Below are 24,931 nucleotides of genomic sequence, written 5' to 3'. Positions count from 1 at the left end.
TAAGCCCATCAGGCACAGCCACAAGCATACGTACCCTGCTAAAAAAAAAAACATTTGGGTGTGAAAAAACTTCCACTGCATTTGAGCTTCTGCTACTTTGTTTAAGGAATATTTTGAGTTATTCTGACTCTTTGAAAAGAAACTCCCAAGGTTACCTTACAGAAGAGTTCAGGATTATGCCTGTAATTGAAAGGGTTCATGAACAGTAACCATTTTATTTTGTATATTTTATTTTCAGGCTTGTGTTAAAAAAGGGGGTGCTACTTAAGGGGTTAATGATTGTTTGATCATGTCTTAATAAAACCTCTGATATATAGGGCCTACAACTCATTAAGTGTTAGGTCTATTTTGAGTCATTCTTTTTATAGGCCGTATAGTAGATATTAAGTTTATCGCTAATAATAAATAATCGTTTAATGGGCACCGACGATTGATTAAAAGAAATGCAGGAAATTTGCCTCCCTAATTTGGACTTGTCTGCACATTAAGCTATTTAATTTTCTGTTTGGTGTTCTTAACAATAGCTAACTGCTTCAAATGGATCTGGCCTCCCAGCCTTGTGTTTGAGAACATTGGGCCCATGCTGGGCTACTATCTTAGCAGACAAAGATGCTAATTACGGGTCTGCTCACAGTGCTTCACTCAGTAGTTTGTAAAGACCCTGTGAATTCAACATCTTCTGATATAGTTGTATTTATACATAAATAACCAGAGAAAACAAAAACGGTGATATGAAGCCTCCTTTGTTCAGTTGATGTTTTTAATGAGTCCTCATTACAGGAGGATTTGGTATTGGCCATTTCGAGCAAGTTACTGTACATGGCTGCTTGCATTTTAACCAATCAGCGCAGCTACATGTAGGCCTAGCTAAGTTCATTCGACTAGCAATTAAAGATGTGCAAGAAGTGAAATTACATAATGGATATGCCTGTCAGACCTCCAGCTCTCCTGCATTGAAATGACATACTTTACACCAAAAGGAAATTTTGTTTTCATACTTATAACAAATTGAATGTAAATCATGTAAATCAGTGCAATGAACACTTTAAAAGCCAGAAAAAAAGATTGCAGAGGATTTTTATTGAGAGTAATGAAATGCACACATGACTAATGAAATGTGACTAATTAAAATGATTTAAGTTCATTATAAAGAGTAAACTCATTCCAGGTCTGTGCTTTTGTCCTTTTATGGTGTGTACTTTAAACACCCTATGCCATTTTGGTTACACTTAAGCAGGCTTCATACACAGTACTCCAGTTACAAAGGTTGGAATACTTTAAGGTAAATATTCTGTAACATTGCCTGCATAACCCTTTTTAAAAATACATGTGTATAGATGTAAATAAATCAATAAGTGTACTAGTCCAGACTGCTGACTAATGTCTTCATTGCTTGTCAGGGTTCAGTACTAGACTGTCACCATACTGAACACTGGTACAATTAGTGTACCCCCTGATAGACCATGTTACATTGAAATTTGCACCCTTGGCCTGCGCAGATGCCAAATCTGGCCGATTCTCACCCATTTAGGTACTGTTCTATTTAAGGTTTTATAACTTTAAATGTGAGCATTGCAGAGACTCAGAAAATGGCTTAAATGAAGCAAGTCACTTGTGCCATTTGGATTAGTTTATTTTCATAAATGAGTTAGTAGTTAAGTAGAAGCTTAGTTTTGCTACGCAAACACTGCCCAGGGTAAGCTAACAATGCTCCTATGCTAACACCTATTTAGCCCCCAATACAAATGTACTGAGCATTATTAGCAAAATAATGTCTTAACAATTGTCTCTAACAACCAATTCAAATATAACAATATGAAAAATATGACAACGTGAATAATTGAAATGTTACAAGCAGCAGCACGTACATCTTCACCATGTTCATATGTTTCCTGGCTAGACTTCATGCTTCCCCGCTCCTCTTCTGACCCACTCAGCATGGTCGATTTTGCTTTAGCAATGCTGGTGAGTTGGCAAAATTAGTTGTCTTCCAAAAATCAAAGGAAAACAAGTTACGCCTCAACGAGTGCTTATGTATTACTGTGTAAGGTTACGGTTGACTGTGCAATGCTATCCTGAAGCAACTATTCATGCTGTTGCGTGGGACTCTCAGTTGTTGTTCTGAATTTTCAATGAAACATGCCATACACTGTTGAAAATCTTACACCGTCCTCTATTGGATATAAGAATTATCAAACCAGAAAAACCACTAAAAATAGTTATAACTGCGTAAAAAGTGAGTGGGGTTTTGTGCGTGGCTGATGTAAATGCCTTGCACAGAGTAATGCTTTTAGTGCTGTTTTAGTTCTGTGGTGATTAGCCTAATAAAGTGCAGCTGAATTCGTCATCTGCTTCATTTCACGGCAAAGACATCAGAAGTAGCCATATTTGACCCATGAATCCATTAGGCCTTGCTAACGTTAGCTTATTACTGTCAAATGCACAGTGTGTTTCTGGGAGATGGAGTTAGGATCCAATAGGCGGGCATGGTTGGTGATGTGATGTTAAAAGTTCAGTTGTTAGTAGATATGGATAGTTCAGCCATTGAATTCCTCTGTACCCATGAAAAGGCATGCTGAATGTAGTTGTTTGCAAACAGGTAAATAATGAATAAGACCTACTGAGCTTTGGCGACTATGCAACATGACAAATTGGGCTATCAATCCTCTGTAGATACACTATCTTAATGTGCCTTTTGATCGTTTTATTGTTTAAGGAGCATAAAAACGTCGTTGGTTGTTCATGTTTATGAGCTTCTCACTCTGCACTGATGCTGTTGCCTACGAGTGTCGACTCTTGTTCAACTCGTCCATGACGAGTGGCTTGAAGGTCCTCATCCTTCATTGTAGCATTCAGTAACACCACTCAGAAGGTGAATAGACATTGACAGTGTTTTCAGGAAATCGTTTTTACATTTGCAGATAACACTCGGTGTTACTGGCTAAAATGCTAATTCAGTTGAATTGGCAATAACAAAAACTCTGCAGCATGCACCATGAAGTGTCTTATAAACTTGTTTATTTTTTCATTTTAGCAAGGTTGCACAGTTACTATTGTGTTGTAGCAAACACTGTATAGTTTTGACCGTATTGGGTTTTAAAAAAATAAGCTATATAAATGGTAAATATACATATAAATGAATATATGAAGTGGAATAGGCTCTGTATTTGTCTATAATGTATAGCTATGGGCTGTTGTTTTCCAGATGTACTCTACATTTGATCATCTGATGTTCCTTTCATAGACTTATAATAAAGATACATTTCAGCCTTTTAAAAGTCTAATGACAAGCCTAATTCTTTTTCAGTGTATGTTTTTGTTTTGTTCTTGGACATATATTTTAGTAATTTTAGTATATTTTGATACTAAAACGAGCACCAAATCTGTACATCACTAATGATTATTATTGCCTTTATTTAATTTCTTTTAAATTCTTAGTTTTTTTTGTGCATGCAAGCATGCTTGACAAGATGTACTCGAGGGTGGAGAGGTTTACCTGTGTTTTGTTACCCTTGCAGGGCCTAGTGTATTTTTGTGCACTTAAGCTTTGATTAAGCCCATGAGGTAAGAATGAAATTTTGGAATCTTTAATGGTCCCATCCATATGTCCTCACAGGAAAGATCGCGACCGGGACAGAGACCGCGATGACCGTTCAAAGGACCGGGACCGCGACAGAGACCGGGACCGTGACCGCGACCGCGACAGAGAGAAGGACGCGAAGGCCCCGGGCATCTCCCTCAACCCCATGATGGCGGGCGGCGGCGGCGGGCTGCTCCCGCTCAAGCAGACCGCCATGCAACAGCAGATCAACCCCTTCACCAACCTGCCGCACACGCCGCGCTACTACGAGATCCTGAAGAAGCGCCTGCAGCTGCCCGTGTGGGAGTACAAGGAGCGCTTCGGCGACATCCTCAACCGCCACCAGAGCTTCGTGCTCGTCGGGGAGACGGGCTCCGGCAAGACCACGCAGGTGAGACCCTCCCCAAAACCGCCCAGCACCAGGTGTGCCCCCCCTCCCCTCTCTGTTCCCTCATTCTGTAAAGCCGGGGGAGAGCCACAGGGTTTCATACTAAAATCTGCTAGTATTTCAAATGTAAGAAACCATGCAGGATGACTGGTAATTTGGTGCTTTCATTTATAAATTGAAATTTTGAGTGACCAGGAAAGCCAGCAGACCCTGTGTCACTCTAGGACCGTGGGTGCAGACCCCTGCAGCCCAGAGGGACGGGTTAAACCGCGGTTGGAATCGGACAGAGGCGGTCTTGCCGGCGGCGGCATCCTCCTGCTAGCACGCCGCTACCGTCGCGTTTGCCCACGGGCTCAAATCCGTCCCGAAGTTCTAGCTTGGCGGCGGCTTATTTACGCGCCATAATCCTCCTGCGTTTAGGTCCCCGCTGGATGTTCGTGCACCATTAAGCCCCGCCACCGCCGCGGCGAGCGAGCGCGGGCCGTGAGCGTTCCCCGGCGGACGCAGGGCGGCGCGCGTCGCGCGGCATCAAAACAAACCGGCTAACCGCCGGACCCCGTGCGGCGCCTCAGCCCGCGGCTTTCATCTCTGAGCTCCATCAGCGGCTGAACCGCGAAGCCCCAGAGAACGCGCGGGGGGGTTATGGGGGGTTAGCGAGGGGGTCGCACGCTGCTCGGTTGAAGCCTCGTCCGTGAGGAGGCTTTGTCGCACATTTATCACGAGCGCCTCACACGGGTCGGCCTTTCTTTCTCGCGGCGGATTTGTTGACATGTTAAATGCAGGGAGTGTTTATCTCAGCAGCCAAAAAGGGTTGGTGCCACTGACGGCCGCTCATCCGAACACAAGGCTAATACGGTGGAAAGAACAGCTTTCTAAGTTTAGTTCTCTCTTAGCAGGTCTCATCATTTCTAAACCAGCTGGGATCCCCGTCGTAGCTGCACGCGAACGGGAGCCGGGGCAGGCTCGTCCGCTCAGACACTTTTCACCCCCCTTCCTTAGTTACCCGGAGTTCTTATTTTGCATCGCAACACTGCGAGAGTTCAAATCAATTTTATTTGTATTGCGCGTTTCGCGTAGAGCTGTCAAAAGGACGCTATACGGAGTAGCAGAAGGGAAATTGCTTGCCTGAACCTCCAAGTGAGGTAAAAAAAAAATAAATAAAGAAAAACTCTGTGGGAAGAAAAACACTCAAACAGTGGAGGAAAAAAACCCCCTGATGGGAAGAAATCTCAGGACGAACCCTTCATAGCCTCCTCTGGTTGGCCTGAGGTAAAGTAGAGGTAGAATGGATGTAACAGAAATGCAGTGAGGGATCTATCATGGCAAATAATCAAAGGGGTTAAGCAGGTTACAGTTGAGGTACTAAACTGGCTGATAAAGTAGAAAGTCCAAATGAAGGGATGTATAATATACTAGACGGCACGCAGCATTTCAGTTGTACCTGGAACATGCAGGATGCCTTTGTGACCATGGTTACTAACCTGTGTCTGCAGCTGTCTAAGGACAGGTTCTCTATAGACACTGGCCCTGATTGACATGCCCTGGCTCCTCCCCTTGCAGATCCCCCAGTGGTGCGTGGACATGGTGAGGGCGTTGCCAGGCCCAAAGAGAGGCGTGGCCTGTACCCAGCCCAGAAGGGTGGCGGCCATGAGCGTGGCGCAGAGGGTGGCGGACGAGATGGACGTGATGCTGGGGCAGGAGGTGGGCTACTCCATCCGATTCGAGGACTGCAGCAGCGCCAAGACCATACTGAAGTAAGTCCCTCATACCTGCGAGCTTGCCCTTGTACCCACGAGTTTGCCCTCGAACCTGCGAGTTTGCCCTCGAACCCACGTGTTTGCCCTCGAACCCACAAGTTTGCCCTCGAACACGCAAGTTTGCCCTCACACCCATGAGTTTGCCCTCACACTTGCAAGTTTTCCCTCACACTCGCGAGTTTGCCCTCACACCCACTAGTTTGCCCTCACACTTGCAAGTTTTCCCTCACACTCGCGAGTTTGCCCTCTCGCGTGCCTTTGCGTGCCTTTCACATGCTATTTAGGCGTCACAGTTTGTCTCCCATTACCGGACGCCTGCTGTTTGTGAGCATTAGTCTTGTGAAAAACACTGCGTCGCCTGCCGTAAACCATATGCTGAGCAGCATCCGCTCCCGCTCGTTCTGTTTATGGCTCGAGACTGCGTGAAGCCAACGTGATATTTCTGTTATGTCGAACGGCTCTGTTCTTTTTGTTGTTGTCAGAATCCGAGGCAGTTTGTGTGTTGTTTCCTCCCCCTCAGGTACATGACCGACGGGATGCTGCTCCGGGAGGCCATGAACGACCCCCTCCTGGAGCGCTACGGCGTGATCATCCTGGACGAGGCCCACGAGCGCACGCTGGCCACCGACATCCTGATGGGGGTCCTGAAGGAGGTGGTCCGCCAGAGGTCGGACCTGAAGGTGCTCCCTGGCTCCGCCGTCCCAGAATCCCCCCCCCCCCCCGCCGAAGGACGGACGCGTGTCGTTGCGCCGCCGTGGCCGTCGAAATGGCTTTCAGTGGCAGCTGTTTGCGTCTTGTTTCCCACCCCCCCCCTCCCCCTCAGCCCCTCCACCCCTCCCCCCTTCGCCTTTTGCTGACAATCGGTGATGAAGTTTCCTTTGTTTGACAGCAGCGCAGCCATTGAGGAAAGACAAACTCGAGCGTTTAGCTCAGAAATGCATAGCCAGTCACTTTCCGGCGGCACGGAGATTGTTCCCGGGTCAGCCCATTTAGAGCCATCAATCCAGGAGGAGGGGAAGCGTAGAGTTTTTATAGATGGAACGCGCCGGACACAATTCTCATAAAGCAGATGGGTAATGACTGCTTGTTGTTAGGAACGAATCAAAGGTTATACATGTGTTCAAAGACTGTTAAATGAGGTCTAGGTTATTCTGAATGATCTTCTGCCTGTGTCCCTTCTAAATTTAAAGTTTAATTTGCCTTGATTAAGAGCAATTATAATGTTTTGCAGTGCGTAAAGCGGATACGGAGACAGTGGCCCGAAATATTTAGATTGAAAATTGAGAGAGGCTTCCCATCAGAATCCTAATGTGTTTTATCTAATGGGCTCGGTGGAACAGAGTGTGGCTGATGCAGCTCCTCGCATGTAAACTTATCTGACCTGGCCTGGGGGATCGAACAGCTGGGGAAGGCACCGCAAGCCACTGTTTCACTAAGTTCCCCTGGAAACCGCATGTGAAAATTCATTAACCAGTTAATTCTGTTTTTAATTTGTAATTTTTAGTAGATGTGTTTTTTTCTTTTCTTTTTCTCCAAGCCCAAGTCATAGCCTAGTAGTCCAAAGAGCCAGGGAATTGCACCCCACTATTTCACGAATTTCACCTGTAAACCACATGAAATCCTTTAACTAGTTGAGTTTTAAATTTGTAATTCTTAATAAATGTTGTTTTTGTTTTCGTCCGAGATCAGGTGATCGTCATGAGCGCCACGCTAGACGCCGGAAAGTTCCAGGTGTACTTCGACAGCTGCCCCCTGCTGACCATCCCCGGGCGCACGCACCCCGTGGAGATCTTCTACACGCCCGAGCCCGAGAGGGACTACCTGGAGGCCGCCATCCGCACCGTCATCCAGATCCACATGTGCGAGGAGGAGGAGGGCGACGTCCTGCTCTTCCTCACCGGCCAGGAGGTGAGCGCGTTTCCTGGCGGGGGGGCGGGGGGGGGGAGAAGCGGAATTCGCGGTGGAGAGCCGAGCTCGCGCGCGGCTATTCCGCACGCACGCGCGTGCAGGCGTGCGCCGAAACACGCATGCACACAAAGGTTAAAAAATCAATGCTCAGACTAATAGTGGTATTTAATGTCTGGCCCGGTCTGTTTGGAAAATACCCTAAAAATGGGAGAAAGTGACCCAGATTCTGCCCTCCTCATGAATCCCTGAAATTAAGCAATTTATTATTTTTTGCTCCCGCAAATGTTGCTTACTGATGTGTAATAGAGGGCGAGGTTCATGCCGAAAATGATGAATTTGGTCACAGCTGGGCAGGCTCAAGCCTGGCGGAAATGTGTCTGACAGCCCCGCCGTCTCCGGCAGGAGGCGGGGAACGGTGCCCCCCCCCCCCGGCGCCGGCGGAGTGGTCGCAGCCGTGCGGCCCGTCGTCACGGGGAGGGTGGAAACGGCGTTAGCCCCCGCCCCGCCCCTCCAAGCCGGCTTTATAGCGCGTGAGGCAGAGCGGTATAAATGCCCCTCACACACAGCAAGCTAACCGGAGCATATTAATGACCATGCAGCTCTTAGTTCAGTCCAAACCGCTCGCGTTCCCCGGTTCTCTCTGAGGCCACCCGAGCGGCCTCGCTAATGAAATCATAATGGCTGGGCTTTCCACATCAGATAATGTAAAAATCAATTCCTTAGTGATAATTCATGATTAACTTGATTAATAATGAATAATTATTCATTACCCAATGGCTTAGGGTAGTGATATCGTACACGTGGAATATTGTAATTTGCCAATGTGAAATTTATGTATTGCAGTTAATCCAAGGTGATTGGTTGGCTAATGCCATTGAGAGGCCTATCTACGGCTGGTTAATACCTTGTGTGTGTGTGAACACAGGATCGCGAAAGGTTGAGCATAATCAGTTAAATACCAAAAGAAGTTATGATGCTGTTTTGATACGAGAGCCACAATTCCATCAATAACGCAGAATGGGAGGGAGGTTTTTTTTTTTTTTTTTTACTGAAATGTGTTGGGAATGATTGGACAATAATCTAGCTGCAGAAATGGCTCTCTAAACCATTGCGTGGTTAGTTTATTAATGGCCTCTTAATTAGGTTAAAGTCAATGTGAGGTGGGTCCGGCAGAAGTGATGTTCAAAGAGTCAGATGGCATGCCCCTGAGACTGTATTAACCTCTTCGGCTTCTGCTCCAAACTTTGATGTCTCCTAATGACTAGAATGGAAACCTGTTTTAAAGCATACAAGATGTTTTTTTTCTGTAAATCTTCGAGAGATAAGGGAGCATAATTTATAACGAAATAAACTGCGGGTGGAGGAGCGTCCCCTCGGTACGCGTTGAGGTGCTTTGTTGCGATAATCCTCGGCGAAAGGGAATAGGTGGGAGAACGAGCCACTGCAGCCTCACTGCTACACGGAACCGCTTAGGCTGCGCCCACAGCAGTTAACCTCGATATGCAGATACGCAGGAGTCGTCCTAATTAGCCGGACTGAGGAGAGAGCGCTTAATTACACCAATTAAGCGGTTAACACCCACCTCGCCGTATACGGAGGGGAGCGGGCGGGCGAGCGAGCGTGCTCCGCGCCGCGGTTCCCCCTCGTTTCAGGTACAGGGGCCGCTCGCTCGTCGTCCCCCCAATCCTCCCCCCCCCCCCCCACTCGGCGCCAAATGTTATTTTTCATGACAGCTGCTGCGTCCAGAGTGCTGATGGGCTATTAATGCCGCGGCTAATTCCGCCGATCCATTTGTTTAGCACTCGAGCGCGTACCTCGGCTCGCGCTGATGAAGACACACGGCCGCTTTTGGCCCTGACACGCACACACACGCACACATGCACACACACACGCACACATGCACACACACACACGCACCCCTATCACTTTTGTAACGCAGGCACCTTGAACTGGTTAGAACGTTACAAAACAAAACAAAAAGAAAAAAAGTTGCCTGCAGCCAAAAACGCTTTGAGAAAAGGGTATTAATTCTGCCGGGGCTGGGATTAGATTGCAGCGCCTTCAGTGTCAGAGAGTGGCCTTGATATGATAATGGAAAACAACGTATTAAAAATGGCTCCAGTAATTTCAGAATGCACCTCGCTCCAGGTTTCCGTGGAACGTTCTCTCCTGCAGTCAGCTCCAAGTAATTCATCTGGGTCACGTGACCTCTCGGGGAGCGCGCTGCACTACCCGCTGCCACCTGAGGGTGGTGCTGCAGCACAGGCTGAGGAGGCGCTCTGCCGAGCCAGTTATGTAGGTTACATGTTATGGCGCTCGTTTGAGACAAAACAATTGGATCAGTTCGTTAAGCGAAACCCGTTCTTGCAGTGCGTTATTCAGTTCCGCCCAAATCGCTCCCAAATTGTCATTGCGAGGCACGCGTTCGTGTTTTGGCAGGGATTTACCTTCCGTCAGGGAAGGTGGCGCCTGTCTCGTTCTCTGTTGCCAGAGGTTACCCTCCTTGAGTGGTTTAATTTAGTCCCTTGTACTATTTTAAGGAAATGCAGCGCTGGAAAAGGAGAGCTGAAATCATTTGCGGAGCCAGATGACGTATTGAAGATAGGCTTTTTGAAATCATGCAGAGCTTATTTTTTTACTTTTCCCTTCTTAACAGATAAGATCGAAGCGACTGCTAATGCTAAGCGACAGCTCTTGCACTTGTTGAATTGTTCATTTAGATTGTGCTAAACCTTCCTTTATATGCATGTATTTGGGATTAATTGCATATTCCTGCGGATCTGCGTTTGAAACCATCCTGAAGTGCCCCTGCCAAGGATGTTGAAATTTAGGACACTTTATTTTGTGAAGCCAGCAATCCTAATCCTTCTGCTGGTACAAGATACTAAGGTACAGCTGTGTCCCTTTTTGTATGGGAATACATGTTTAGCATTCTGCATAAAAATGTTTTTTCCAAGCTTTGTTTTGCAGTAAAGGCTAATAAAAGCTAATCAGCTATGTTCTGTTACTTATCTGACTGATGGCTCTTGTGTGCCAAGGTGATACTCTGACTACAAAAACAAGCATTAATTGCTAACGCTAGCAGCCAGCCGTGTATGCATCGGTCATGGGCAGGACAAATGTGCCCCGTGCTGGTCCTCATTATTCTCTCTCTCATTTGGGCTTTTAGCAGACGCTCTTATCCAGAGCAACTTTTGGTCTCTGACCAGCCCAGTGGGGATCCTAATGGCTGCTTTACCCTTCTGGCGAAACGGTAGTTTTGCTCTGTGTCCCAACAGAAAGCATTTTCAAAGGTGACCCACCCCGGCCACTGTGAAATCCACGTTTCAAACAAGGGTAACTACCCGGACAAGTTTGGTCTGGCAGTTTGTAAAGGGTGCCAATGCACGCAGCACAAGATGCAGTTACAGTAGAGAAGAGTCCGGAATGTTCCTTGGGGTTTGTCAACGCCCCTCAGCTCCACCCCCTTTTGCTTGCGGAACAATCAAGGCAAATCGTGACCTCAGAGGTCCAAAGCCACAGAGCAACATTCCTGGTTAAGCCCCCGGCCGCCCCTCCGAGCCTCGCCACCGCCATTTCCGCCATGGCCCACCTGCTCTCCTGCGGCCGGTAATCTGCAGAGCCCAGCCGCATCCATCCTGAGTTCCCACCTGAGGAAGCCGGGAGCGTCGCTTGCCTGCGCCTTCATGAATATTTCAGGGTGCTGGTAGCAAAATGCCGGAAAGGGAATGAGACGCACCTACTTTTTAAACGGTCTCAAGTGGGTTTTATCTAAAAAAAAATAAAATGGCAAAGTTTGGATGATGGAGATCCTCGCTTTGGGACATTAAATTGATTGTTGTTTTGGGTCAGTGAGACATTTGTGGGAACATAAATTTTTTGCACAGATGTGTTTGCATGGCAGTGTGCTTAAGTGCAGCGCTCTCTCTCTTGTGCTGCCTCGGCACATGATTGAAGGCATAATGAAGTTTTTCTCTTTTTTTGGCGGGGGAGCTTCATTTGACAGCAGGGCCGTAGGGAGTTCTGATCCAGGCTTCATTTCCTTGGTTAGATATTCGCGGGCGCTCCGTGCTGCGTATGGGATCTCCCGCCCGCCGCGCGTCCTTACCGTTTCCATAGGTGACACCGGGCCCGGAGCCTCGATGGCCGCGCGCCTCACGCGGCGTGACGAGCGCCCGTCACCGACACTAATCGCCGCCGTCGTCTTTCAGGAAATCGACGAAGCCTGCAAGCGGATAAAGCGCGAGATCGACGACCTGGGGCCCGAGGTGGGGGACATCAAAATCATCCCCCTCTACTCCACCCTGCCCCCCCAGCAGCAGCAGAGGATCTTCGAGCCGCCTCCCCCCCGGAAGCCCAGCGGGGCGATAGGCAGGAAGGTACGTACGCTCGGAGCTCGGTGCCTCGCTGCTCGTCTCCTGGTTTAAAAAAGGAAAGAGGGAGGGAGGGAGGGAGGGAAGGAGGAGAGAGGGAGGGAGAGAGGGAGGGGGGGTACCTCCAGCTTTGGTGCAGAACTGACTCACGACATATGCTGCTTTTGTCAGCACACGATTCCCTCCAAATTATAACTTGGGTTTTTTTTTCCTAACGCGCGCGCGGAGAGCAGCCTCGGGAAAGCCGGGGGAACTGCAGTCTTATCTGGCCACCTCTGTTCTGGCTCCGCGGGTCCTCGTCCTCACTTTGGGAACGGGGGCCAAAAGCGCCCGCCGTCTTAATGCCAAAGAAACGGGCGCGAGTTGCGGGTGCCAAACGCTGCTCCACAGCTGTGTGTGCTGTGCTGGATCTGGGCGCTCCATCACGCTCGACTGTGCCCCTGATTTCAGTGTCATTTTTTTTGTCTATTTATGGAAATTATAGAGATATTACCCACGTTCTATGCTTTTTTCCCCCCTCCCTCCTCATTGTTGATTTAAAAATCCATACATCATGCCCACAAAACCTCTTGGACCGCAGCTCTGTTGGACAGGGATGCAAGGGAACGTTAAACTCGTTTATGAATCTGCAAACATTTACCCAAACGTCTGATGGTGGTTTGATGGATGGCTCATAGTTTGCCGCCTTCCCAATGGAGCCCGATTGATCTGTCATCGTTGGTATAAAAGATTATTAATAACTTTGTTTGACTGATCAAAAACCTGCTCGTCGAGCGCTCTGCTTGCGGACGGAACACGCGGGCGCGGTCACGCGAGCCTACCCGAAGTCTGACGTGACGGGTGGCATTTACTTTGATGCCGCTGTTTTCGTGTTTCTTCAGATGTGAGCGAGGCTGTTCCTGGCTTTCTTCTGTGTCAGTGCCTGCCACTTTCAGCGAATTATTCTTCCCGTTTTCTCCCCAATTTGAAACGGCCAATCATATTTTTATCGGCGCTCTGCCGCAACCTCCGCTATCAATTTGGAAGAGAGCGTGCGAGCAGGATGGCGGCCGCCGCTTTTCATCGCGCCGTGGTTCGCGAGTCGGGTTTGCCGAGGCGTCGGCGGAGGGCGTTTCATAAGCGGGAGGCCAGCAGGCGCCCAGACGACGGGAGGGAGCCGCTGGTGCATAAGATGGCGCATGAAACCCGTCCATCCCTGGGCGACGGTAGAGCTGATTTTGTGTCGCCTTGCTGGGGTCCTGAGTGCAGTCGGCACACACTAGAACAGAGCCTTACGATACCTGACCATGAGGTCCATCCACACACTAGAACAGAGCCTTACGATACCTGACCATGAGGTCCGTCCACACACTAGAAAAGAGCCTTACGATACCTGACCATGAGGTCCATCCACACACTAGAACAGAGCCTTACGATACCTGACCATGAGGTCCATCCACACACTAGAACAGAGCCTTACGATACCTGACCATGAGGTCCATCCACACACTAGAACAGAGCCTTACGATACCTGACCATGAGGTCCGTCCACACACTAGAAAAGAGCCTTACGATAAGTGACCATGAGGTCCATCCACACACTAGAACAGAGCCTTACGATACCTGACCATGAGGTCCATCCACACACTAGAACAGAGCCTTGCGATACCTGACCATGAGGTCCATCCACACACTAGAACAGAGCCTTACGATACCTGACCATGAGGTCCATCCACACACTAGAACAGAGCCTTACTATCCTGACCATGAGGTCCATCCACACACTAGAACAGAGCCTTGCGATACCTGACCATGAGGTCCATCCACACACTAGAACAGAGCCTTACGATACCTGACCATGAGGTCCATCCACACACTAGAACAGAGCCTTACGATACCTGACCATGAGGTCCATCCACACACTAGAACAGAGCCTTACGATACCTGACCATGAGGTCCATCCACACACTAGAACATAGCCTTACGATACCTGACCATGAGGTCCATCCACACACTAGAACAGAGCCTTACGATACCTGACCATGAGGTCCATCCACACACTAGAACAGAGCCTTACGATACCTGACCATGAGGTCCATCCACACACTAGAACAGAGCCTTACGATACCTGACCATGAGGTCCATCCACACACTAGAACAGAGCCTTACGATACCTGACCATGAGGTCCATCCACACACTAGAACATAGCCTTACGATACCTGACCATGAGGTCCATCCACACACTAGAACAGAGCCTTACGATACCTGACCATGAGGTCCATCCACACACTAGAACAGAGCCTTACGATACCTGACCATGAGGTCCATCCACACACTAGAACATAGCCTTACGATACCTGACCATGAGGTCCATCCACACACTAGAACATAGCTTTACGATACCTGACCATGAGGTCCATCCACACACTAGAACAGAGCCTTACGATACCTGACCATGAGGTCCATCCACACACTAGAACAGAGCCTTACGATACCTGACCATGAGGTCCATCCACACACTAGAACAGAGCCTTACGATACCTGACCATGAGGTCCATCCACACACTAGAACAGAGCCTTAACATACCTGACCGAGGCGTCCATCCATGCACTAGAACAGCAGGAAGTCTTTTGACCTGTCCCACCTCTTGAGTTGGGTTTGTAGCCTCCTCCTTCCTTGCCTTTGCGGTTCTCCGTTCCCTGGCTGCCGCAGTGGACAGCTGCATGAACGCAACAAGTGCCACCTGAGAATTTACGCCCGTGGTTTACAGCAATCCGTACCGTTATTAAGTTGTCTAATGTCCAAACGCGTGGTCATCGCTCCAGAGGTGAAGAGCTCAGCTAATGCAGTGGTGAGGGAAAAGGTGCATGGATGGTTTAACCACTGTCCATAACTGATAGAAACTCTGTGATCATTATTCTCTGTCCAGAGGGTAGGGAAAGCGGCGAGCTAGGCCAAGCAACCATAGTCCTTTATGCTGTTTTTACCCCAAGTAATGCCGTTTAATTCTTTACACTTGTTGGCCATGTATTCTGGCTTTTTATTAAAATGCAAATGCTATTTCAGGCCGATGTCTATTAGCGGAACAAGGAGGCGTAGGGAAGAGTACCGAAAGGCTAATTTAACACCTGCGCTGGGAAATATTTTGCACAAATGTTTCCCCCCCATTTCGGAGTGCCCGACACGCGCTACGGGCCTGTCTCATCGCTGCATCCTTCTCCAAGTTGGGCCGGTGCCTCTGCCAGCACCTGCGTCCTGTGAGAGGTGTGAAGTCGAGCGAGTGCTTCTCTCCCGGCCTGCAGTCGTGCAGCTGGGCTGCTGCAGTGGCTGCGCCGCAGGACAGTTAATGCAGAAACCGCATTACGCAGTTAATGCAGACACCACATTACGCAGTTAATGCAGACACCGCATTACGCAGTTAATGCAGACACCGCATTACGCAGTTAATGCAGAAACCGCATTACAGAGGATTAGACTCCAGATTTAAGTCTAAGAATTCTGGGATTATTTTTTATCTCAGTCATAGACTGGCAGCAAAGCCATGAAATGCATTTTCAGTGTGTTTTTACGTTACTAATTTATGTGTGTACACACACACACACATGCAAATTCCTTTTTACTTTGTTAAACTCAATGTTTGCAGTTTTGAGTTATCACATGAACACGCAGTCCTATTCACGCGTGCACTTGCTGCCCTACACACATTTTAGTTCACAGAATGACAAATAATACACACAGGCTGCACCCTACCAATCAACAAGAGATATATGCACACTCCTACAATACATTAATGCTGGAACACGCACAACTTACACGGCTGTTCCTCCACATGCATACTGAAACACACAACCAAACAAACCATACTCATAACAAACAACACACACACACACAGACAAACGCGCCATGTAACTCAAAACGAAACTCACTCGGACATACAAACGAATTTCATTGTTGAGAGGCATCAGGGGTAGTTATTAGAAACAGATGCCACATTTAGCCTTGTCACTGCATATAATATTCTTCATCTGATTTTACTTTGGCTCTAGACCAGAACAGAACTGTGATCCTGTTGTTATGAAAAGTATGTTAATTTCGTAACGACTCCTGGAAGCAAGCATTCTCTGTCATTGTTCTGCTGAGCTGTCAATAACTGTTGAAACAAACGGCTGAAATATTTGTAATTCTTGTTTGATGAGAATAATTATGGGTGGAGAAATTCTGTGTGCTAATAATTCATCTGAATTGTTTAAATTGTAAATTATATTGCAATCTTTATTAAATAATAGTAATTGAGCATGCTGTTTATCTGTGTAGTTCTTCATTTTCAGAAGAATAAAGCAAGGTGGTGTTAATGCAAGATCAAATGTAATTCCCCCTCCATGCCAAGACATACATTAGCTGGATCAACAAAGCTGCTAGCAGTCTAGTTTACAGTAGATGCCAATGTATTGCAAAGCATACACACAAACATAGCAATCCCCTTATATCTGAATAACACGTGCATGAATGTGTATTCAGAGTATTAGTAGGCTTTTATTTTGAAAGCGGCAGTTAGTGACGATGTTTACAGGATGTTTAAACTGCCCATTGACTTTAACCTCAGAATGTGAGAACAACATGGCCATTCGCTTCCATTACTTCTAACTCCACATCAGTGTCATTTATTCTCTCTTTCCCCTCTCGAGTAATCGATGACATGCTTGGTTTGTTCTGTTAAATTGTTATTTTGGGCAGAGAATGGGTAATGCTTGTATTAAGGGAGGCACAATAAGCTCAGGCTTCAGCCTATACCTTTTTTTTTTCGGTGCAGAGAATATTATGTTTTAATTTTGGTTTATTTTGATACAATAACTTGGTATTATTTTACCTTTTTTTCATAAATGTATGGTGAAATTGTTAAGACCGAAAAAATAAAATAAATAAACTAAAACATGCTTGTGTACGAGGTTAGGGGGAAGAAAATCAGTAGCGCACTTCCTGTAACCTTATTCCTGTCTTCCTGGACAGGCAAAAAATTGGAGCTCTGTATTATGAAGCATTACCATTTATTTAAATGACAGTGTCTGCCCGAATATAGGATCTTGTAAGTACGATGTTGTTTTGTTATGGGTTGGATTACGGGAAATCAGGCTTGACACCTTTCGAGCGGCGAGCCGGATTCCTCTGCTTTGGCCGGACGGGCGCGTATCAGACCTCCTTAATCAGCGGCCCTTTCCTTCGCCGGGTTTAAACGGGAGAGAGAAACATTCCGCTCGGCCTTTTCTTTTCCCTGCCACAGCACATCATTTTATCTCCGCCGGCTCCTTTGTGTGTACAGAGGGCTCAGGATTTGCAACAGTTTGATTGCGCTAAGCCGCGGACGGGAATTTTTAAAAGTTCAAACATTATCAGTGTTTGCTCGCGCCGTTCGGAGGCGTGTTGACATGAAAAGAGCGACACGGTTACTCGGGGGCCAGGTCTGAATATGGCACGGCCCGGGAGATGCCATCGCCGCGCGCGGAGAGAGAGAGAGAGAGAGAGAGAGAGAGACCGGGAGGAGGGGGGGGGGGGGGGGGAAAGGCCCCGCCGATTTGCATTCCGCGTTTCTCCGCAGCCGCGCCCGTTGGAAGGCGGCGGCGTTGGCGGCCGCTCTCTCTCCCAGGTGATTCCGGAGGTGTCCGGGCAGTCTGCACGCCTTCAGTATCATTTTCCCTGCCCCTCGGATATCCTGGGCGACTCCGGTCGCATGGAGACGAGCTTAAATTACCTTGTTAAAATGTCAGGTTGTCAGAGCCCCAGTATATATAACCCCGCCATGCAAATAAGGACCCGCAGGCAGCGTGTAAACACCTGAACAAATTCCTGGCCATCAGCACCTTGGCAAGGTCGAATAATTGAACCAGCTCGGCCGCCTGGCGGAGCCCAAACGGACTTGTCATTTTTATTAGGATTGGACGGCGGCGGCGGCGGTGGCGGTGGGGAAGGGAATAATTGAACGCGGGCGCAGCGTAACGCGGCGGATTTCCCCCCCCCCCCCCCCGTTATGTCAGAGACTGATACTGATGTTAGCAGGGGTGTGGCTAGACGTCGCAGGCGAGAGCCTCGCGGAAAGGTAATGGAAGAATTAGGGCGCGGCGCGACGGCAGCCGCGCATGCTGATGAGCGCATTAAGCCCGGCCGTCCATTAGCACGCGCGTTTCCCCATCAGCGCGCCATTTTCTCCCAAAAAAAACCCCACAAATAAACGCAGCTGATCGCCCCTTTACAGTTTAATGATTTTGTGCTGGAGCTTCCATTCACTGTAATTACCAACAAAGACTTTAATCCCCCCCCCACCCCACACCCTTCACCCTTCTGAAGTATCCTTCTTGAGCATTTTTGACAAATGGGCTCTATTAGTACAAGGATTTTTTTCCCCCTTTTTCTGGATCTTTCTCGTCTTCTGGGTATTCCTTGAAATGTCAGACCCGTACGTCCATGGCAAACATTTTAGCGCCTAGCGTACGTGTGCAGGCCCAGAGCGTTAAGGAGCTCTCCGCATCTTTACTAATCGGGAGAGGTGGCTTTATTTGTCAACGCTGCGGTTTCCCCACCGCGTTGGTGAAGAACGGCCTTGTTAGTTAGAGTCCCAGACTCTGCTTGGTAATGACCTGGAAGTAACATGCAGCGATAATGATGTAATGATATCACCAATGAAAAGTCTGCTCCACAATATGGCCACAGACTAGCAGGAGCCAGCCCCCGTGCCTTTTAAGCAGTCCCGGGCTCCATATGTGCTTAGAATCAATGTAATCGATGGGAGGCTATCCGCTCTCACGTGATTATGAAATGTCAGCAAGGCGCTGTTGCCGTTGTGTCCTCCCACCGCCCGATATTCCAATGCCCGTTAGCGCCACGGCTAACGTGCTAGTCTCTCGTAGTTATGTAATGTAATAATGAGTATTGGAGGTGGAGCCGGCGCTGCTTATTTACTGCATGTCATCGTGCTAATATGAAGACCGATGCCGGCGATCTGTGCGCGCCCCGATCTGCGAGGCTCTCCGCTCCCTTGATTAAATTGGCGGGAGCCTAGCTCGCCCGCGCGGTGCAGTAAAGTAAACGCGCGGGCGGCCGCGCCGTTTCCGAGCGAGAGATCACCCTCTTCGTCCTCGGCCGCGTACTTGGTCACCTTGGTTCCAGATCGTTCGCGGGTGGATCATTGGCTCCGGGAAAAAGGCGCAGTTTCCCGGCACCCTCGGGTCACTAAATGCGGCTAAGCGCTGTTAATTTCTCGCATGCTTCGCCAAGCAATTTGCAGGGGTTTAATTTGGACGAGGAGGGGAAGGGGGAGCCGTTTGTGAGATTTACGACGCCCCGGTGCTCGTGCACGCCGGCTCGCGTTGATGGCTGCAGACATTAATAAGTGTCAGCCGATGCTCTGCTTTGTTTTGCGATCTGTCTTGAAAGTGTCTCCAATTCATAAGCGCTATGACAGCCCCCGATCCCTTTGATATGTGCGCTGACAGTTTCACGCGCCCATATTAAATTAGAGTGGTCCGCGCGAACCCAACTTGGGGAAGGGAGCCGACTGGTTGAGTAGTAAATGTCACCGATGCCATCTCTCTTATTAGTTTGAGGGGTGCGTAGATCGAAGAGCCCAAATCTCTGTCAGTTATCCGCTCGCCGGTTTGGCTCAAAGCGCCCGTCCGGTGTTGCGGCGGCAGCTCGGGCCTCAGCTCCCGCCCCCGGCTCATCACGGAGAGTTTTTATTGGCCGGCTGCAGTCTCCTTTACCGGACGGACTGTTAATTTCAAGCGGGATGACTCATTCTCGGGCTGCAGAACGCCAGGTTAAGGATGGGAGAAGCCCTAATACGGTCCACAGTGCTAATAACCGAACAGCACTGCATTCTAATCGCTAGGGAAACGCGCGGCGGTAAAAGGTGGGATTTAAGCGGCGGTCTGGCTCGGGGCTTCAGGCGGCCCGGGGCAGCCGCGGCTCCAGAGACGGGGCGCGGGGGCCGGTGAGCGCGGCGCTCCTGGCCTGCGGCGCTAGTTAACGGCCGCGGGGCAAAACCGCGCTCGCTCGCCAGAGCCGTTACCCAACAAATTCAGTCCTCCAACCAAAAGAAACTTGATTTCGCTGATAAGGGAAGCTTTTATAATACATTTTAAGGGTTCCACTGGGGAAGTAGGGATTTAAAACCAAAGGTTTCACATTCCAACCCCCCAGATGGGCCTCTGCCGTCGTGCTTTTGAGCGCTGTGCTGAACTCGAATGGCTCTGTGAAACACCCCCCCGCCCCGGTCAGTGGGTGTGAGTAAAACATTTAGAATGGCGTGGGCCCCTGCGTCACCTGAGCAGAGCACAGCGTAAGTATTTAATTAGGTGTCTGTGTGTGATCTGCACCTTCGTCCCGAGCCGTGCTCTTTCAGGGCGGTCCCCCCCGACCCCGTGGCTGCGTCCGGGGGGCGGCGGGGCGGCTCGCGGCCCCGCCCTCCGTTTGCGCGTACGTCGCCGCGGCCGGCGGTTGATGCGGACGAGCTGACGGGGTCGGTCGGACGCCGCCGCCCCGGACGCCCGCGTGTCATTAGCCGCTGATGAGCTTTTCCAAGCGGAACCCGGGGATCACACGGGTCAGCGTCGTGAGGGAGCGTTCAGCCCGGGCCCTCGCTCCGGGCCCTCGCTCCGGGCCCCACGCTGTGAAATCTACAAAAGAAATCAATAATTAACGCGGGTCAATTGGCGTTTAATTGGAAAAAATACACAGAGGCAAAGGTCGAGGCCAACCCACTCTATTATTATTTGGTCATTTTTCTTACAGTCGAGATGATTTTCTTATTTTTTACGGATGTTGGATTGTGCTCCGGAGCGCTGGAGCCTGTCACGGTCGCGGCGTGGTCAAGCGGTTGAAGTGCGGGGTTGAAAGCGCGGCCGGGCCCACCTCCCGTTCCGGCTCCGCGGTCGCTCGGACCGTCTCGGAGAGATTCCGAGGCGCGGCCTGGTCTTCCTGACCCCGGAGGGGAGAGCGGTAACTCGTTATGCCAACAGCCGTGGTGTGGGAAAGAAGGGGGGAAAAAAAAAACCTGAATTCCTGAAGTCTGGCCCAGCTGCAGGTTCTGGCTCCGCTTTTCGCGGGGTCACCCTCCCCCCCCCTCCCCCCCCACCGGTCCGCCGCCGGGGTCCGGCTGGCGTGTGGCGAAGGCCGCGCCCGGTTTCCCTCTGTTTGTTTAAAGCTGACGGAGAGACCCGCCGGCAGATGCTACTCATTCCATCCCCGCGCCTCCGTCCGGCTGTCAGGGCCCGCTGACGGGCCCGCTGTGAGGGGATAACAGCCGCGGCCGAGGATCCGGGATTCCCAGGCGTTCGGATTCCCCGGTTCCCCTCCCGTCGTTTAGGGTCCTGGCGGGAATCCATTATTTATTAGTTTATTTAAGATTATTCGGGGTCCCGTTAATATTTGAGCGTGAGTAAATGTTGCGGCCGGCCCCAGTGCTTTGATCAGCCGCAGCGCGTCTGACAGTGAGGAGATTTAAGCGTTTCCGAGCTGCGTGATACTCTGCGTGGCCTTGGTTGCAATCTGAGGAATAGTGCCGTTATATAAAGAACATCGTATCTGAAAATGAAGGGGTTTTCTTTGTTGTTGTATTTTTAGAAATTTTTTGTTCCGATCTCTCTTTAAAGCAGCAATCCCCGTTCCACTACGACATGAATTTGCCATCACGTTTGGATAATTGCAGTTAACCACAGAGCTAATTCATTTTAATGAAACTTGTCTCCTATTTCAAAGTAGCTTTTCAGCTCTCTTCCAGCAGTCCATTTGGGCCTTGTCAATTTGGCGAGTTTAGCGGGTGCACTTACGCGTCCGCGCCAGGCTCTCACCTCCGGGCACATGACTCATCGCCGCGCTCGCTCGGGATCTCCGCGTGCGACCCGCTTTGTTCCCGCTTTGTTTTCCAGCGTGTGATTTACCGCGGCTTTTATTTTCACGGGAAATTAACAGCGACGGTTTTTGACGAAGTACGAATGGCGAACAGCGGCGTAAAGCGGATTTGGAATCGGCTCTCTCCATCAGCGTAATGTGCCCCGATTGGGGGGAGAAAAAAAACTTGGAGCTGGGAAATGATTTTGATGGCACTCTCGCTCAGACAGAAGGCGTTCCTTCAGACACGGAGAGGTTTTTTCCGCGCGCGGGCGACACTGCGTCTGCTCCGGGGCGAGGAAGCGCTGATGCGTTTGGACGCGGCGCCCCGCTGAAAGCGGCCCGTTTCGGCTCGCCGGCGGTCTGCCCGGCGCGATCCCGCTCCTCCGCCCGGGTCCGTCACGCCGCCTGCACCGGGACGCTCCGCAGACGTGTCCGCCGGATTCAGTTCGCTCGCGATACGTCGCTCTCGCCCTCCGAAAAGTACTTTTTGGGGGAAGTGGAACGCGCTCTTTTTTTTTTTCTTGTTCACCTCCTCTTTCCTCTAGGGCTCTCTCCCTCTGCTGAAAAGCTCTCGTGTTGAATAGGGCAGCCCATAGAGCTGTAATGGAGCTCTCGCGTCGCGCTCCGCACGACCAGCCGGTGGGCACGGTTATTCTGGGGGGGGTGGGGGGGGTGTCGTCATTTAAACATCATTCCTAATGTTTTTGTCCGTTCCTCCTGCGCTGACACTGTTCCAGTATCGACACCCTTCCGCCGAGCTCTGTGCTCAGCAGACTGGAATCCTCCCCTGCTTCCTTTGTCCTTTGTTTCTGCTGTTTTCAGCCAGATGAATGCATAATTGTGCTGGTCTTTGTGTCTGTGGTGCTGGTGCTTGAGGTTTATGAATGAATGAATAAATGTTTGACTAAGTGTTTGATTAAGTAAATGTCTGACTAAGTAAATGTATGTGAATGAGTAAATGTATGAATCAATGAGTGAATGAATGAATCAGTGAATGGCTGAATGAAGGGATTTGTGAAGTGGCTGGTTTTCCTTCTGAAAGTGTCATGTCTGCAGCCCCCACCCTAACGTGAAGGGGAATAAACGCTGCCCTGCTCATTTCCGCAGGTTGTGGTGTCGACAAACATCGCCGAGACATCCCTGACAATCGACGGCGTGGTGTTTGTAATTGATCCCGGATTTGCCAAGCAAAAGGTTAGACTCTGCCCCCCCCCCCCCCCCTTCCCCACCTCCCACCCCTCCCCCCCCCCAAAACCCTGCATAATCTCCTCCCATCACCTGCTTCTGTTGCCCACAAAATCCTCAGATAAACGCTCACATGCGTCTGACAGCGCGGGAGATGGAAATGCTATTTATTTATTCTTCTGACATTTGGAAGCCCGGCGAAAAAAAAAGAGCGGGAGGGAGAAGAAGAAAACCATTTAAGATGGGATTCTCTCTTCTCCCGGAGTCAAAATGGCGGAACGGCTCAGAGAAGCCGGCCGTGGCGTTGTTGGCTGCTCTCACCGGTCTGTGCTGCGGTCCCCCCCCTCCCCCCCTCCCCCTCCCTTCAGGTGTACAATCCCCGCATCAGGGTGGAGTCCCTGCTGGTGACGGCCATCAGCAAAGCCTCCGCCCAGCAGAGGGCGGGGCGCGCCGGGAGGACACGCCCAGGGAAGTGTTTCCGCCTCTACACGGAGAAGGCCTACAAGACCGAGATGCAGGTGAGTCGCCCGTCTTTCTGTTTGGGGGGAGGGGGGGGGGTGGGGGTGGTGGTTAGGAGCGGCCCCCTGCCCTTTCCATGTTGGCAGGGTCTGTGAGGTTTCTGTGCTCGACTGCGATGCCTCACATCAGACCGCCTGCTTCTGCGGAGGCTTCCCTTGACCTCACCCAGGGAGCACAACAGAGACTTTCTTTCAACAATCGCGGGACAAAAAAAGGCATCAAGCATTCCACTCCCATTCAAGCTTACGATATAAATACCAAGTGAAGTGCAGCCTTTGAGATGTGTTACTGAGCGCGCTCCGTGTTTAAATGCGCCGGGCGTCCGAGGTCGCGCCGGGTTCGTTTGGCGATCTTAAGGAGATGTATTCACACGGGTAAGGAAAGGCTCGAAGCGCGCGCGGCGCTGAACGGAGACCCACAGCGCCGTTAGCCTGTGGCTCGCACGGACGCTCAAAGCTAGGCTAGTTGGGGCATGTTGGTGAGTAGGGACGCGCGTCTGTGAGGCGGAGATGCAGCTGTCTGCGACGTGAGCGCGCTCAGAGCCAGGCGATCGGATGGCCGCCCACGGCCCTGGGCTTGTTTGCTCCCGATATTGAGGACTTGTGTCATGTGACCTCCCCCGGCCTATGGCAGCAGCCGGGCACTCTGCCGGGCGTGAATGACAGAGCGACTGCAGCGGCTCTGTAGGGCCAAGGGGAGACGTGCTACCCTATCGGCCCTCGTGGGCATCGCGCCCGTGGTTTTATCATGCGCCGTGATGTGCTGTAGGTGTCCGTGTGCACTGCTGTTCCTTCACCAGCAGCCTTACTGGGAATCCGTGTTTCATGAAATGTCAGAGTTTTCGGCTGGCCGGGAAACAGAAGCAGTTTTTTTTTCCTTTTTGTTTGCTTTGTTTTCACAGGCAGTTGAAGTTCTTGACATAAGAACAGCTCAGCCACTGAGGGAAAAGGAATATGAAGGAGAGAGAGAGAGCATGAGAGAACAAGAGAGAGAAAGGATGGATTATTTTGCACCACTCCCTGGTACTGCAGACTTGTTTATCCTGCAATAGCTCATGGTGCAGTGAAACGCCCCACAGACCGCAATCAAATCTCGACCGTGTCGCTGCCGACCGTGAGCATCATCCTCACCATAGCAGTGCTATGAACGGTCTTACTCCCGACCGTGAGCATTATCCTCACCATAGCAGTGCTATGAACGGTCTTACTCCCGACCGTGAGCATCATCCTCACCATAGCAGTGCTATGAACGGTCTTACTCCCGACCGTGAGCATTATCCTCACCATAGCAGTGCTATGAACGGTCTTACTCCCGACCGTGAGCATCATCCTCACCATAGCAGTGCTATGAACGGTCTT

At 50.1% G+C, this 24,931-nt stretch overlaps 1 protein-coding gene across 2 annotated transcripts in view; it reads left to right on the top strand.

The window, feature by feature from the left end:
• Nucleotides 1-24,931, top strand: part of dhx15 (DEAH (Asp-Glu-Ala-His) box helicase 15) — a 40,318-nt gene that overhangs the window by 2,315 nt on the left and 13,072 nt on the right. For both annotated transcript variants that reach the window (XM_035426096.1, XM_035426095.1), the window contains exons 2-8: nt 3,617-3,971; nt 5,529-5,722; nt 6,246-6,405; nt 7,415-7,633; nt 11,845-12,012; nt 22,977-23,063; nt 23,423-23,572. In XM_035426096.1, coding sequence (XP_035281987.1) covers nt 3,617-3,971; nt 5,529-5,722; nt 6,246-6,405; nt 7,415-7,633; nt 11,845-12,012; nt 22,977-23,063; nt 23,423-23,572 — 1,333 coding nt within the window. The remainder of the gene's footprint in view (nt 1-3,616; nt 3,972-5,528; nt 5,723-6,245; nt 6,406-7,414; nt 7,634-11,844; nt 12,013-22,976; nt 23,064-23,422; nt 23,573-24,931) is intronic.

The sequence above is a fragment of the Anguilla anguilla genome, chromosome 7, assembly GCF_013347855.1.
Source record: "Anguilla anguilla isolate fAngAng1 chromosome 7, fAngAng1.pri, whole genome shotgun sequence".
Lineage (NCBI taxonomy): Eukaryota > Metazoa > Chordata > Actinopteri > Anguilliformes > Anguillidae > Anguilla > Anguilla anguilla.
The sequence above is the reverse complement of the archived record's forward strand: the minus strand, read 5'-3'. Positions and strand labels throughout refer to the sequence as shown.